General features: G+C 35.6%; 2 protein-coding genes across 2 annotated transcripts; both read right to left on the bottom strand.

Annotated features, from left to right (window-relative positions):
- On the bottom strand, positions 1-960 carry LOC118853951 (olfactory receptor 1038-like). Its single transcript, XM_036764202.1, has one exon. The coding sequence runs from the start codon at positions 958-960 to the stop codon at positions 1-3; it is 960 nt and encodes a 319-aa protein (XP_036620097.1).
- Positions 961-11,316: 10,356 nt separating this feature from the next.
- Positions 11,317-12,276, bottom strand: LOC118853829 (olfactory receptor 1038-like). The gene has a single exon (XM_036764054.1). It carries the CDS (start codon positions 12,274-12,276, stop codon positions 11,317-11,319), a length of 960 nt encoding a protein of 319 aa, XP_036619949.1.
- Positions 12,277-16,437: the final 4,161 nt, after the last annotated feature.

Genomic DNA, 16,437 nt, shown 5'->3' with positions numbered 1-16,437 from the left:
TCATTTGCAGAAATTTCTTAAATGAACAAGTATCAAGCTATTTCCCAGCCCTTTCCTGAGAGCAGCTTTCACATCCTTGTTCCTCAAGCTATAAATGAGGGGGTTCAACATGGGGATCACTGTAGTATAAAACACTGACGTCATTTTATCCGTATCCAATGAATGGTTAGACTGTGGCTGCAAATACATAAAGATCAGTGTGCCATAGAAAATGGTGACAGCCACCATGTGGGAACCACAGGTAGAGAAGGCCTTGAGTCTGCCTTCTGTTGAGCGGATCCTCAAGATGGCGGCAATAATGAAGATATAGGAGATGATGACAATCAACAAGGAAGAGATTATGTCAAATCTGGCAAAAGCAAATATCAAGATTTCTTTGACATGAGTATCTGAGCAGGAGAGGGCTAAGAGAGGAATGTAATCACAATAGAAGTGGTTAATAACATTAGAGGCACAATAAGAAAACTGGAATGTGATGATGGTGTGAAAGAGTGCCATGGAGAAGCAGTACACATAAGGAACAGCTACCAGCTGCACACAGAGCCTGTGAGACATTGCAACAGTGTAGAGCAGAGGGTTGCCAATGGCTACATAGCGATCATAGGCCATCACAGCCAAGAGAAACATCTCGATGTTTACAAATGAGATGAAGCAGTACACCTGGATGGCACATGCATGGAAAGAAATAACATTGGTTTCCTGAACAAAGTTAATGAGCATGTTAGGGGTAATTGCCGAAGTAAATGAAAAATCCACAAAGGCCAAGTGGCTAAGGAAGAAGTACATGGGTGTGTGAAGTTGGGAACTTACCTGGATTAGGAGGATCAAGCCAAGATTTCTCACAACACTAATTGAATAGACGATGAGAAATATGATAAACAGTACAACCTGCAGCTCTGGACGGGTGGTGAGGCCCAAAAGAATGAACTCAGTAACTTGAGAATGATTGCTGTTAGCCATCTCTTAGACTTGAACCCTAATTCAAGACCAAGCTATGAAACACCAATGATCATAAAATTGAATTTCTTCTTTTTGTGATGAGGATTCTGCTGTTGCATATCTGAAAGACACCATCCATTTTCAGAAAAACAAAACAAAACAAAACAAGCTTGAGACTAGGAGCATTCTCTTAAGACTTCAGATATGATTGTGGTTGGGAGGATATTACACAACACTGCCTTGATCTCTTCTTTCTTATTCTGAAAAACAAAAACAAGATCCCTTTGAATTAACTTTAAATAAAGAAACATCATAATTGGAAATGACACATCATAACTAAGCTGTAAATGTTTTTTTTGGAACAAACCTCTGCTTTTATTGGTATAAGAAAATCTAAGATAACAAGTGATTTTAACAATTTACTATATGTTAGGCAATGTGGTAAGCCCTGGGAATTCTGTTCTCAATGAGCTCACATTCTAAATTGAGCAACAACATGCAAACATATGTACAAAGAAGATATATAAAGTGTAAATGGGTTGCAATTCTAGAGTGTAGATATTGACACTGTGTGTGTGTATATGTGTTTCTGTCTGTCTTTTTGTCTGTCCAGGGGTCTTCTGTTTATCAACAAAGATTGATACCTGGTGTACACCTTATATTCTTAGAGAATTGTCAGAGCATTGAGATGTTAAGTGACTTGTCCAGGGTCACAAAACTGGTATGTTTCAGTGACAGTTCAGCTCTCTAATCACTAAACCACACCGTTATTAATATTGTTATTGATTTTTATGTTATTGATAACATTTTTGCTTGAACTTGTTTTCTTTTAAACATCATTGCTGTGTCCTACATGTTTTAATTATTTTGTAAAACTATTATTGTTTTGCCATTTATTGCTCTAATACAAATATCATTCCTTTTGTATTTTCAAGTGGCAAGCCCAATAAGGACCTAAATATAATATAAAAATGGCTAAGGATGAATATGGAGAAGTATGGAAAGATGTACATCAACAGATGCAACATGAAGTGAGCACAGCCAAGGAAATGACATACCCCATAACTTCAGCAATGTAAATGAAAAGCACTACTACCATGGAAACCATCCAAAAAGAATGTTACACAACTGCAAAGAATATGAAAATGAACAAGCATGAAACACTCCTCCACAATCATTTTTTGAGGTGGGAGGTCCATGGATGTGGAACATGTCATAAATTTTCAGACTTTTTTGAATGAATTGATTGGTTTTTGCTGATTTTGTTTTCTCTTTTTTTTTTTCAAAACATCTTTGTTATTTGGAAGGGCTCTTTGGAAGGGGGAGTAACAGCAAGAAGTACAGCGAGAATTCCAATCCTGGTACTTTGCTCCAAAACTAGGGTTCTTTCTGTTCCACTTCACTATAGAGAGTAAAACAAATATGATTCCCAGTCTATATTGAAATTGTACCCTCATTACCAAGGCAGGTCATAGCAAAGAACAGAGCACAGTATCACTTACAGCCTCAACTAGAGCTGTATTCCTTTCTGTTTCTAAATTGTGAGTCTATGATTGCCCTGATGTTAGCAACCCTGACTTCTAGCATAGGATGGGGAGAATAGCATTTTAGTGGTTATCGGAAAGCATAGCTTCAAAACTCTGCTACCTATGATGTGAATCTACCTCTCTTTCTACATTGGTAAAAGGAAGGGAGTAGACAAGTTTATTTCTCAGGTTCATTTTACTTCTAATTTTCAGCATCATGAATCCTGGGATTCTGTGTATCTCCAAGTCATTAGTATAGTGAACCTTGCTGTAGGCCAAGGGTGGGGAACCTGTATCCTTAAGGCCACATATGGTCTTCTAGGTCCTTAAGTATGGCTTTTTGACTATATCCAAATTATACAGAATAAATTTTTTTATTGTATTAATACATTTTGTTCATCTTTTATATGTTTATTTTATTTAATTACAGCCAAATATTAATATGGACTTCCAACATAAAAACATTCCCCACCCTTACCCTAGGCTAATAAAGGATGTATTGAAATAGTAAAAACCATTAATGCTATGCATGGGTCAGTAAATCAAGTACTGCCTTGGCTTTGGACTGTTTGAGAAAGGGCTCCCTTCAGTGTAAGCTAGAAACCTCTTAACTGGGGAATTAAAAGAAAAATAAGCTTTAAGTCCCTTGTTCTGCATCAAGAACTTCTGTTTGTGGCCTTGGAATTTAAAATCATATCACGTAGGAATACAGAGTGTGTCATTATGGCTAGAGAGCCAGTCTCAAAGCCAGAAAGACTGGAGTTCAAATCTTACTTCTGAAACATACTGGTTGCACGATCCTGCTGAAAGCACATAACATTTCAGTGGTCTAGGCAAATCTCTATAGCTATAATTTGCAGAGATGGCATAGATTTTCTTTAATAGAGGGAGTTTCCTTACCTAGGAAATCTGAATAACAATATAGTCACAGATCCTGTCTATATCCCTATCCATCTTCTTGTACCTACCCATTTTCCTGTCCTAGTTCCTATCCTCCATATGCAACCTTGTCCCCATCCCTGTGCCCATCTCTGTCACCATCCTCATCCCTATCTCTATCCCTATCTGAGTACAGGGATTGCCAACCACTCTTTGAAGGATAATTGGCTTAAATTTAGAAAGGTTATTGTAACCCCCTTTATGTTAGAGATGATGATCATTGGGGGTTGGGAAGGTGAAGTACCTTGTCCAAATTTACACAAGGAGTAAGTGGCAGAAAATGGATTCAAATGTAGTGGCCTTCTCATAATTTTGGAAGCTGACACTCAAATATTAAATAATTTTCTTTATGATGAAATGCAAAAAAAAATTCTTCAAGAATACTATACTTTGTTACAACATTCATTAACTCTTCCTTTTTGATATGAAATACTATATGATATAATTGTTATCTGTTCCTTTTCCACAAATGAAAGAAAAAAACACAAGCAGAAGGAAAAAAGTATGTATGTCAAGAATATATTAAAAATTCATGAAAACCTTTGCCAAATCTATAAGAATACATATCATTCCCCAATTGATCAATAGTCAAAATATATGAATAGGCAATTAACCAATGAAAAAAAATCAAAACAATTTTTTATCATACGAAAAAAATTCTCTAAATCATTATTTGTTAGAGAAATGCAAATTTCCAAATAAATTGGAAAATGATAGCAGAATTGTTTAGAAACAATAAACCAACAAAATATTATTTGCAAGAAGCACTCTCAAAATAGAAATAATGCGCAGAGTTAAAATTTAGATCTGGAGTAGACTCTGTTATGCTTCAGCGAATTAAAAAGACAGGGGTAGCAATAATAGTTTCAAAGAAGCCAAAAAAATTTAAAGATATAAACAAGGAAGCTATATTTTGCTAAAAAATAAAAAGGACCACAATTAATTCAATACTAAGCATCTATTCACTAAATTGCATGACATCTAAATTATTAAAGGAAAAATTAAATGAATTACAGAAAAAATAGATAATAAAACTATGATAGTGGAGGATTTGTAATTATCCCTCCCCGTGATGTTGATAAATCTAACCAACCAATAGCCAAGAAAGATGTTAAGCATCTAGACAAAATTTTAGGAAAGTCAAATCGATACACATGTGGAGAATATTGAACGGAAATAGAAGGGAGTATGCCTATTTCTCAGCTGTGGCTGGCACACTTATAAATTGAACATGTATTAGATCATTAAAAACCTTACTAACAAATGTGAAAAAGCAAAACATATTAAATATTTTTGCTGACTATAATACATTAAATATTTTGAATAGTAGACCTTTGAAGACTACATTAAGAATTAATAGGAAATTAAATAATTTAACTCTAAAAAATGGATGAGTTGAACAACAAATTATAGAAAGAATCCATAGTTTCATTAACTGATGACAAAAATAAGACAACATACTCTAAAGCAATACTTAAGGAAATTTTTTTATATCTTTAAATGTTTTCATAAATTAAAGAGAGAAAGAGCAGATCAACAAGATGGGCATAAAACTAAAAAAAAAAATAAAAAGTCACAAATTAAAAACCCTTAAGTAAGCACCAAAATAGAATTCTTGATAATTTTCCAATATTCCAATATTTTCACTTTTTCCTACGTTGAGCTTATTTATACAGAGTTTCTGGCTCCTTGAAGGCACAGGAATTGTCTTTGACTTTCTTTGTAGAAGCATACCATGGACACGTTGCAGATCATTTCCAGACGAGCATGATAAAGTGAATATCACAATAAAGCAAGTCACATGACTTTCATGGATTCCTAGTGCATATGTGCATTATCTTTACACTATAGTACAGACTAATAAATGTGCAATAATCTGATTTCTAATCTTGGCTATATTTGTTTTATTTATACAAAAACTTTTTAAATTAACATAATCAAAATTATCCATTTTACACTGAACTTTGCTCTCTATCTCTTGTTTATTCATAAATTCCTCACCTATTCATAAGTTTGATAAATAATATGTTCCATGTTCTTCTAATTTTCTTGTAAAATCTCTCTTTATATATATAGATAATGTATCTGTTTTTACTTTATCTTAGTAAATGGTGTAAGATATTGGTCTATGCCCAATTTCTGCTTTAATCATTTCCAATTTTCCCTACAATTTTTACTAAATGATGATTTCTTATCCCCAAATCTTAAGTCGTTGCAAGATCAAAAGCAGAAGAGAAAATTGGGTTTACCCTTCGTCAAGACAAAGTCTTGGTATTATAAAGATTAAATGAAAGAATGACAGAAGGCAACTTGCTAAAGGCAAAGAAAGTAAAAGGAAATTTCATCTTCTCAACTGCTTTGAACTGAAGCATTTCTAATGTTTCATGTCTTCTAGCTTGAGCCTTCTCCATGGCCTCTTTCACCTTTTTGTTACTTAAACTGTAGTTTAAAGGGTTCAACATGGGGATCATGACTGTGTTGAAAACTGATGTCATTTTATCTTTTTTTTTTCCCAGGGAGTGACTGGACTTCGGCTGTAGGTACATAAGGATCAATGTACCTTAGCTATCTATCACTTCTTATACTCTTTTGTTGAGTTTTCATTGATATCAACTCAAAGATTGACTGTGGGTATAGCACAAGGTTCTGTCAATGGTGATTTTGTCACTTGTTTTTCTCTATATACTCTTACTTAGCAACTTCATCAAATACCATAAGGTGTAAGGAAAATCTCTATAAAGATTTGCCTCCCAAATTAGAACACCAATGCTTTGTGGGTGGAGTTGTGAACTGATCCTGCCATTCTGGAGAGCAACTTGGAGCTAGGCTCACAGAGCTATAAAACTGTGCATGTCCTTTGATACTGCAAAATCACTTCCAGGTCTGTATCCCAAACAGATGATAAAGTGGGAAAGGGGCCCATGTACAAAAAATATTTATAAAAGCTCTTTTGTGGTGGCAAAGAATTGGAAATTGAGTGGATGCCCATCAATTGGGGAATAGCTGAACAAGTTGTGGTATATGAATGTAATGGAAAACTATTGTACTATAAGAAACGAAAAACCGAGAAAGACTTACATGAATTGATGCTGAGTGAAATGAACCAAAGCAGGAGAACATTGTGAACAGCAACAGCTCTTCTCAGTAATGAAAGGATCTAAGACAACTCCAAAAGATTCGTGATGGAAAATGCTATCCACATCCAGAGAAGAACTTTGGAGTCTGAATGAAAATGGAACCCTACTTTTGCTTTCCTTTTCTTTTGTTGTTTTGGTTTGTTTCTTTTTCTCATGGTTCCTATCATTAGCTGTAATTTATTTACATCATGAATAATGTGAAAATATGTTTAATATGAATGTAAGGAAAAAAACTCTTGTTTACAAAAAAAGACTTGCTTCCCAGATCTATATATTGAGCCTCAGTCACTATATTGAGTTCTAGTCTCATATCACAAATTGCATATTGAATATTTCACCCTAGATGTCCCAGAAACATAATTCCAAACTCATATGAGAAACAGACATCAGCAACTGTTTTCCCAATATTACACCTCTTTCATATGTCACTATTGCAGCAAAAGTAGCATCCTCCCCAGTCACCCAAGCTCATAACCTTAATGCCATCCTTACCTCCTCTATCTCATTAATCCCACATATCTAATGTGTTGCTAAATCTTGGCATTTATTTCTCCTCAACATCTCTTGGATATGCCTCCTTCTCTCTACTGACACTGCTACCACTTTAATTCATTTAATTATGACTTCTCTGTGGTCAGGACGTTCTTGTTCTGAGACCCTGAATAACTCCTTTTTTTTCTTTTTTTCCTAGAGTCATTTCATCTTGCCCAAATTAAATATCCATTTTACTCACATACCACCCAAGTGTGATGAAAGAATAATTTATAGGGGCAGGGATATACAAGCTAGACTAACCCAGTCCATCCGACCTAACTTTTAGAAGTCATATCATTCTGGCTCTGCAAAGGATTATTCAGAAGAGTCTGACTTACTTATTGCTTTTCATATCCATTTGGGACCTAACATAAACCCCATGTAGGTTAAAAAATAATGACAGTACCCAAGCGAAGAAAGAACATATTTTCTTTTAATTGCATTTGCAAACTTTAAACCACTAAGGAAGAGAAGCCTCCAACACCTTCTCAATGGTATCTAATTCCATTTATCCACAAAATAATCAGTATCTTTAAAATGGTGTTGTGGAAAGAGTACTGAGTAAGAATTCAAGAGGCCTGGGTTGTGTTTTCCTTTTGTGCCTCTAATAACGTGGGTGTCTTTAGACAGGCTTCCATTTCTTCGTGCTTCTTCCATCAAATGATGGCAATTCCTCTTGTTTGTCTAATTCACAGAACCGTTTTGAGGATTAAATGAGAACACTAACCATGATGTTTTGGCCTTCTGCATCATGCCCTCATACCTGAAACCTTCCCTTTCCTTCTACACCTCTCTACCTTTTAGCTCCCAATTAATATATCATCATTCACCAAAACAACCTGAGCTTTTTGAGGGTGGGGACTGTCTATTTTTGCTGTGATAAGTATTTCTGATGCTTAGCACAGTGTCTGATACATACTAAGCCCTTAGATGCTTGTTGACTGAAAAACAAAAAAAAAGAATGCATTATAAAGGGAACTGGTCGATTTCTAGTACATGGAGTTTTGAAAGGGGTTGGATTGGTTATGCTGTTGGAGAAGGCATTCCTCATATAGTATAAATTAGACTAGCTGGCCCTTGTCCTTCCAAGTTAGATATTCTGTGGGATAATGGATAGGAAAGAGTTCTGGAAAAAATCAAGTCCTATATACAAGAAAGGAAGGGAGGGGGACAAGCATTAAGTCCTTCTATGTGCCAAGCACTGACCTAAGTGATTTTGCTCCTCCAAGTACGTGCTATTTTAATCCCCATTTCATAGTTGAGGAAACTGAAGCAAACAGAGCCTTAATAATTTGCCCAGTGCCACATAGCTAATAAGTGTCTGAGGCCAATTTGAACACAGGTCATTCTGATACCAAACCCTGTGCTCTTTCCACTGGGCCTTATACATTTTAATAGAAATGCTTTTAAATCACCACTGCTTTTTCAATTTAGTATTTTATTTTTCTCTAGTTACATGCAAAAAACCATTTTAACATTTATTTTTAAAACTCTGAGTTCCAAATTATCTTCCTTCCTCCCTCCCTACCTCATTGAGAAGGCAAGAAATTCAATATAGGTTATGCATGTGTGTCATACAACATATTTCCATAATAATCATATTGAGAAAGAAAATATAGACAAAAATAACTCAAGAAAAAAAGTCGAAAAATGTATACTTCAATCTGTACTTTCTCTGGGAACGGATAAAATTCAAAGTCCTTCAGAATTGTTTGGGATCATTGTATTGCTGAGAATAACTAAGCTATTTACAGCTGATAATATTACAATATTGCTACTACTTTATACAGAGTACATTTCCCTTTGCATCAGCCCATGCAAGGCTTTCCACGTTTTTCTGAGAGCATCCTGCTCATCATTTCTTATAGTATAATACTATTCCATCATAATCACACACCACAACTTGTTCAGCCATTTCCCAATTGATGGGTATCCCCTCGGTTTCTAATTCTCTGACCCTAGAAAAGAACTAGTATAAATATTTTTGTTCATATACATCTTTTTCCTTTCTTTAAAATCTATTTTGGGATACAGATCTAGTAGTGGTGTTGCTAGGTCCAAATACATGCATGGCTTTATAGCCCTTTGGGGATAATTCCAAATTTTTCTACAGAATGGTTGAGTCAGTTCACAATTCCACCATCATTGCATTAATGTTACATTTCCCCCACATCACCATCAACTTTTGTCATTTGCCTGTTCTGTCCTATCGGCCAATCTAATAGGTATGAGGTAGTACCGCAGAAAACGTTCAAATGTTGGCTTGATGAAAGAGTATATGTCACCTGGAATTAGTCAAGCTAACTTTGGAGAGGGTTGATCCTAGCTTGGCCTCACTTCATGGGTGATAAAGTTTTTGCCCACACTAACTCTTGAAAAAATCTGTTACACAGTAGATAGCTCACTAGATGTGGAATCAGGAAGATTTGAGTTCAAAACTAATCTTAGATATCCACTAGTTATGTGAACCTGGGTTATTCATTTAATCTCTATTGCCTCCATTTCTCTGGCTGCAAAAAAATGGAGACTGCTTGAGTGCCAAATGAGATAATATGTATGAAGAACTTGGCATGGTTTCTGGGACATAGTAGTTTCTACAAAATCCTTATTTGCTCTCTCTCTTCTGTCTCCTTTTCTTCCACTCTTTCTTCCTGTCTTCTCCTTTTCTTCCTTTCTCCCTCCTTCCATCCTTCCTTCCTTCCTTCTCTCTTTCTTTCTTATTTTCCTTACTTCCTCGCTCCGTTCTTCCCTCACTTCCTTCCTTCATTCCTCCCTCCCTCCCTTCCTTTCTCTATCTCTCCCTGCCTTCCTTTCTTCCTTCCTTCTTTTCTTCCTTCCTTCCTTCTTTCCTTCCTTCCATCTTTTCTTCCTTCCTTCCCTCTTTCCTTCTTTTCTTCCTTCCTTCCTTCCTTCTTTCCTTCCTTCCTTCTTTTCTTCCTTCCTTCCTTCTTTCCTTCCTTTCTTCCTTCCTTCTTTTCTTTCTTTCTTTCTTTCTTTCTTTCTTTCTTTCTTTCTTTCTTTCTTTCTTTCTTTCTTTCTTTCTTTCTTTCTTTCTCTTTCTTTCCTTCCTTTCCTGTATCTTGTCTCCTCTGTAAGTGCAGTATCAACACACAAGCCTAATGTCATGGCTAATCAGAATGAAACCTTTGAAGTTCTCTTTTTCTTTCCTGAACCATTTTGCCTTTCCTTAGACCTTTGGGTCAGATGGCCTCATGCAGGTCTAGAGCTTTGTTATGGGCCACAACCAATATAAATTCTAGGACTCCCATGAGCTAAGTTCACACAGGTCAGTAGTGGTAGAGCCAAATCATTAGTGCAGACCATCAGTTGAGGGCTCTTTTCGTTGTACTCCACTGTTTCCATAAAAAGAGAGCCTTTTCACACTGTATACATTTTCTCTGATGGGCCAGTGTACATTAGTATAATGTCATATGGATCTGTCTAATTGAGTCATGCTTAATAGTATCTGACATTTATGAGTTACTTTTAGGTTTGAAAAGCACTTTACCCATTCTCTCTCATTTTATTTGTTTCAAAACCCCATGAGATAGGTACTATTATTACGCTTATTTTATAGGTGAGGAAACTGAGTCAGAGAGAAGTCAAATAATTTCCCAGGATTACACAAAGAGGAAATGCTAGAGGCAGAATTTGCAATCAAGCCTTCCTGACTTGGAGTATATTGCTTTACTGAAGACACCACCGACTGTTGTTGTTCCATTATTTTCATTAATTTAGACTCTTCATGACCTTATTTGGTGTTTTCTTGGCAGAGATACTGGTGTGGTTTACCATATCCCTCTCCAGCTTATTTTACAGATGATGGAAGTGAGGAAATCAGCATTAAGTGAGTGGCCCAGAGTGACTCAGTAAATAAGTGTCTAAGGTCAGATTTCAACCCAGCAAGATGAGTTTTGCTGACTCCTGGTCTGCCATGCTATCCACTGTTCTGCCTTGCTACTCTTATATACATTCATTTCACCTATGACTTAACATTTGGACATAGGGAAAATTAGCAGAATAGAGGATGGAGGTCACCATTTTTCTGGGGATATGAGACAGGGGTTGTTTCAAGGATATAAAGAAATAGTTGTAATATATTTTTGTGCAGAAATCAATGTCACATGCTCTTGCTTATATCATGAACTAGATAAATATTGTTCTACTTAGTGAAAACAAAAGTACCTTCGATACTTTCGATACAGGATATTGGGCTGTTTTCTGTTGCTATATGAGTTGATTTATTTGCCTAATTGTCTTAAATGAACAACTATCCAGCTATTTCCTAGCCCTTTCCTGAGAGCAGCTTTCACATCCTTGTTCCTCAAGCTGTAAATGAGGGGGTTCAACATGGGGATCACTATGGTATAAAACACTGATGTCATTTTATCTGTGTCCAGTGAATGGCTAGACCGGGGCTTCAAATACATAAAGATCAGTGTGCCATAGAAAATGGTGACAGCCACCATGTGAGAACCACAGGTAGAGAAGGCCTTGAGTCTGCCCTCTGTTGAGCGGATCCTCAAGATGGCAGCAACGATGAAGACATAAGAGATGATGACAATCAACAAGGAAGAAATCATGTCAAATCCAGCAAAGGTAAATATCAAGATTTCTTTGACATGAGTGTCTGAGCAGGAGAGAGCTAGGAGAGGAATGTCATCACAGTAGAAGTGGTTAATAACATTAGAGGCACAATAAGAAAACTGGAATGTGATGATGGTGTGAAAGAGTGCCACAGAGAAGCAGTACACATAAGGAACAGCTACCAGCTGCACACAGAGCCTGTGAGACATTGCAACAGTGTAGAGCAGAGGGTTGCCTATGGCTACATAACGATCATAGGCCATCACAGCCAAGAGAAACATCTCGATGTTTACAAATGAGATGAAGCAGTACACCTGGATGGCACATGCATGGAAAGAAATAACATTGGTTTCCTGAACAAAGTTAATGAGCATGTTGGGGGTAATGGCAGAAGTAACGGAAAAATCCACAAAGGCTAAGTGGCTAAGGAAGAAGTACATGGGTGTGTGAAGGTGAGAACTGACTTGGATTAGTAGGATCAGGCCAAGATTTCCCACAACACTAATGGAATAGATGATGAGAAATATGATAAACAGTACAACCTGCAGCTCTGGACGGGTGGTGAGGCCCAAAAGAATGAACTCAGTAACTTGAGAATGATTGCCTTTAGCCATCTCTTGGGCTTGAACCCTAATTCAAGAATGAGCTGTGAAACACCAATGATCATGAAATTGAATGTCTTATTTTTGTCTTGAGGATTCAGATTTTGCACATCTTTAGGGCACAATCCACTTTCAAAACAAAAGCTGGAGAATAGGATTATTCTGTTAAGATTTCAGATACGATTGGTTAATACACAGTTCCATCTGGGTCTCTTCTCTGTGATTCTGAAACACAAGATTCCTTTGAATTAAATGTAAATAAGGAAATATCATACTTCGAAATGATGCATCACAACTAAACTCTCGTTTTTGCCTTTTGTTTTTGGAGCAAACCACTGATTTTATTTGGTAGAAGGAAAACTCAGAAAACAAGAAACATTTTTAAGAACTGACTATATGTCAGGCACTGTGGTAAGCCCTTGGAATCCTGTTCTCAACCAGCTCACATTCTAATGGGAGAGACAGCATACAGACATATGTACAAAGAAAATATATAAGGTGTTAATGGGTTGTAATGGGACTTCTATATAACAACAAAGACTGACACCTGATGTATGCCAGATATTCTTAGAGAATTGCCAAGGTATTGAGAAGTCAAGTAACTTGTCCAGGGTCACATGTTCAGTACGTTTTAGAGAGTGCTCTGTTCTTTAATCACTAACCACAATGACAGTGATGCTATCAATGATGTTTTTATATAATTGCTAATATATTTTTGCTTGAAATTGTCTTTTAAATACTATTGCTCTGTCCTGACATGTTTTCCATTATTTTGTAAAGCTATTGCTGTTTTGCTATTCAGTGCTGTAAGGGTCTCCCAGCAAGGGAGACTAGAAACATCTTAAGGGGGGAATTAAAAAAAAGTGAGCTTAAAATCTCTTGTCCTGGATAAAGCACTTCACTTTGCGGCCTTGGAATTTAAAATCATATCACTGAGGGATAGAGAGTGTGTCATTATGGCTAGGAGCCAGGCTCAAAGTCAGGAGGACTCGAGTTCAAATCTTGCTTCTGAAACATACTGTTTCCATCATCCTGCTGAAAGCACATAACATCTCAGTGGTTTAGGCAAATCTCTGTGGCTTTAAGTTGCATATATGGCAGAGATTTGCTTTAATAAAGGGAGTTTCCTTACCTTGGAGTTCTAAATAACAATATAATCACAGATCTTAAGTATATCCCTATCCATCTTCTTGTGCCTACCCACATTCCTGTCCCAACTCCTGTCCTTTACACTCATCCTTGTCCACATCCCTGTTCCCATCTCTTTCACAGTCCTGATCCCTATCCCTATCCCTATCTGAATATAGGGCTTGCCAAATCTTTGAAGGATAGTTGACATAAAGTTTGAAAGATTACTGTATCTATTGTAACCACCTTTATTTTATAAATGAGAAACATTGAGGGAAGTGTAGGTGAAGTAACTTGGCCAATGTTACACTAGTAGTAACTGGCAGAACATGGATTCAAATGTAGTGGCAGGGCCATAATTTTGGAAACTGACTGTCACATTTACAATAATTTTCCTTTACAGTGAAAAAAATTAAAAATTACTTTAAGCATTTCTAGACTATATTACAACATTCATTAACTATTCCTTTTTGAAGTGAAATACTGTCTGATGGCATTATCTGTTCCTTTTTGAAAATAAAAAAAAAAACAAAATTAAAAACTATATATGTCAGAATACGTGAAGAACATATCAAAAATGTATGAAAAGCCTTTTCAAATCTATAATAATACTAGTCATTCTCCAATTAATAAATGGTCAAAGGATATGAACAGGCAGTTTTCCAATGAAGAAGTCAAACCAATTTAAAGTCATATGAAGTAATGGTCTAAATCATTATTGATTAGAGAAATGCAAATTAAGACAACCTTAAAATATGATTTTATACCTACCAGATTGGGTAAAATGTATAAAGGGGAAAACAAAAAGTTTTGGAGGGCATGTGGAAAAACTGGGCTTATAATTCACTGTTGGTGGAATTGTGAACTGATCCATCCATTTTGGAGAGTAATCTGAGATTATGAGCAAAGAATTATTAAACTGCCTATTTACCTTTTGACCAAGCAAGGCCACTTTTTGGTCTGTTTTCAAAGATGACTAGGGAAAATGGAAAAGAATCTACATGTCTTACAATATTTATAGCAGCTCTCTTTGTTATGGCAAAAAACTGGAAATTGCAGGCATGCCCATTAATTGGGGATGGCTGAACAAGTTATGGCATATGATTGTGATGGAATACTACTGTGCTATAAGAAATGATGAGCTCAATGTTTGGAGAAAAACATGGAAAGACTTGCATGAAATAATGAAGAGAGAAATGAGTAGAACCAAAAGAATATAGTATTCAGCAACAGCAATATTGTTTTAAGGATGACTGAGTGAAAAAGGTATTTTGACTATCATAAATATCCAAATTTACTCTAAAGGACACATGAAGAAAGACTATGCACATCCAGCAAAAGAACTGATAAACACAAGCCTGTATAGAATAATCTTACATACATACATGCATGCATGTGCACATACATATGTATATAAACACATATTTGTGTCTAATGGTTGTCATCTCTAGAGTGGGTTGGTGAGGAGGGAAGAAAAAAAGGAAAAAAAGAAATTTACATGATAATTTTGTTATATATTTGAATGGAATAGCAAGTTGTGCATAGTAGATTTGCAGTTTCATGTAAAATCAATTTTTTATAGTACTATATTATAGAAATGTTTGTTTTATTCTATAAATTAAAACTAATTGTTAGAAGTATATATATATATATATATATATATCAAGGTAAAAAAGAAACCAGTGAAAACATGGTAGCATCCACTATACCTGTGGCTAGAAAATTGTCTGCTTCTGAGTATTCTCTTTGGCTCTTCAGGCGTAATAACTACTGTAGAAACATATATACAACTTTGATTCTTGGTCCCATTGGTATCTATTCCCTGATGATACTCCTACTGCCTTTCAGATCATCTCTTGAAAAGTGTTGATATTTTCTGGAAATAGAATATGGTGGTTTCTCAATCTTTAATTTGCGCAATAGGAGAAGTTAGAGAGCTTAGTTGCAACTGAAATTGTAATGTGGTCACTCAAATCAATGACATGATTAATGAAATGCATGTATATAAATAGCATGTGTTTGTTTTTCCAAAAGCTGTCTGGACTCATTCATGCACAGGGCCTCCTGTTATGTCAAATTCAGTGTATGAGAAGCTGAATTCATTCTTTTCCATTGAAAAACTTGTGCCTACTCCAACTTCTTTATTTATGTGTGATGCCACCAATTCTGCTTAAAGTCCAGAATCTTGGAGTTATTTTTTAGATTCTTCCTTTTTCCTTATGACCTAGTCCTTTTGAGACTCTGAAAATCTTTTATGGTTGGTTTCTCCAACCATAAAATGTTGGTCTGGGTAACCTTGAAGTTCTCCCCTTCTCACTCCGTGTCTATGATACTATGCTCTAGAATACTTGTAAAGAGAATACTGTTTACAGCAACATCAATGTTGTTTTTAAGAATGATTTTGTGTGAACAGGCAATTTTGACTATTATAAATACCCATAAAGGTATTGTGAAAGGACATGTGAAAAAAGATGCTATGGGCATGGAGAAAAAAGATAAACAGAAGTCTATATAGAATGATTTACATATATGTATATAAACTCATATTTGAAAAATCATATATACACATATGTGTGTTTAGTGTGTGTGTACTAATGTGTGTACTAATGGTTAATGGTAGCCATTTCTAGGGCTAGAAGTAGGGAAGAAAAAAGAAATTTATGTGATAACTTTAATACATATATAAAAGGAATAGCAACTCATACATATAGATTTGCAGTTCTATGTACAATCATTTAAAAATTATTCTGTTATGGAAATGTTTCTTTTATTCCATAAATAAAAAAAATTAAAATAGTATCATGTCTAAATAAATGTACATAACTTAACCAAAAAACATTTTATTGCTAAAAAAAATGCTAACCTTCATCTGAGCCTTCAGCAAGTAGTAATCTTTTTGTTGGTGGATAGTCTTGCCTCAATGTTGATGATATTTTGCCGATCAGAGTAATAGTTGCTGAAGGTTGTGGTAACTACGATGATTTCTTAAAATAAGACAATAATGAAGTTTTCTGCAGTGATTGACCCTTCCTTTCATTTGAACAC

Source organism: Trichosurus vulpecula, chromosome 6, assembly GCF_011100635.1.
Source record: "Trichosurus vulpecula isolate mTriVul1 chromosome 6, mTriVul1.pri, whole genome shotgun sequence".
NCBI lineage: Eukaryota > Metazoa > Chordata > Mammalia > Diprotodontia > Phalangeridae > Trichosurus > Trichosurus vulpecula.
This window is presented reverse-complemented; position numbering and strand designations above follow the sequence as displayed.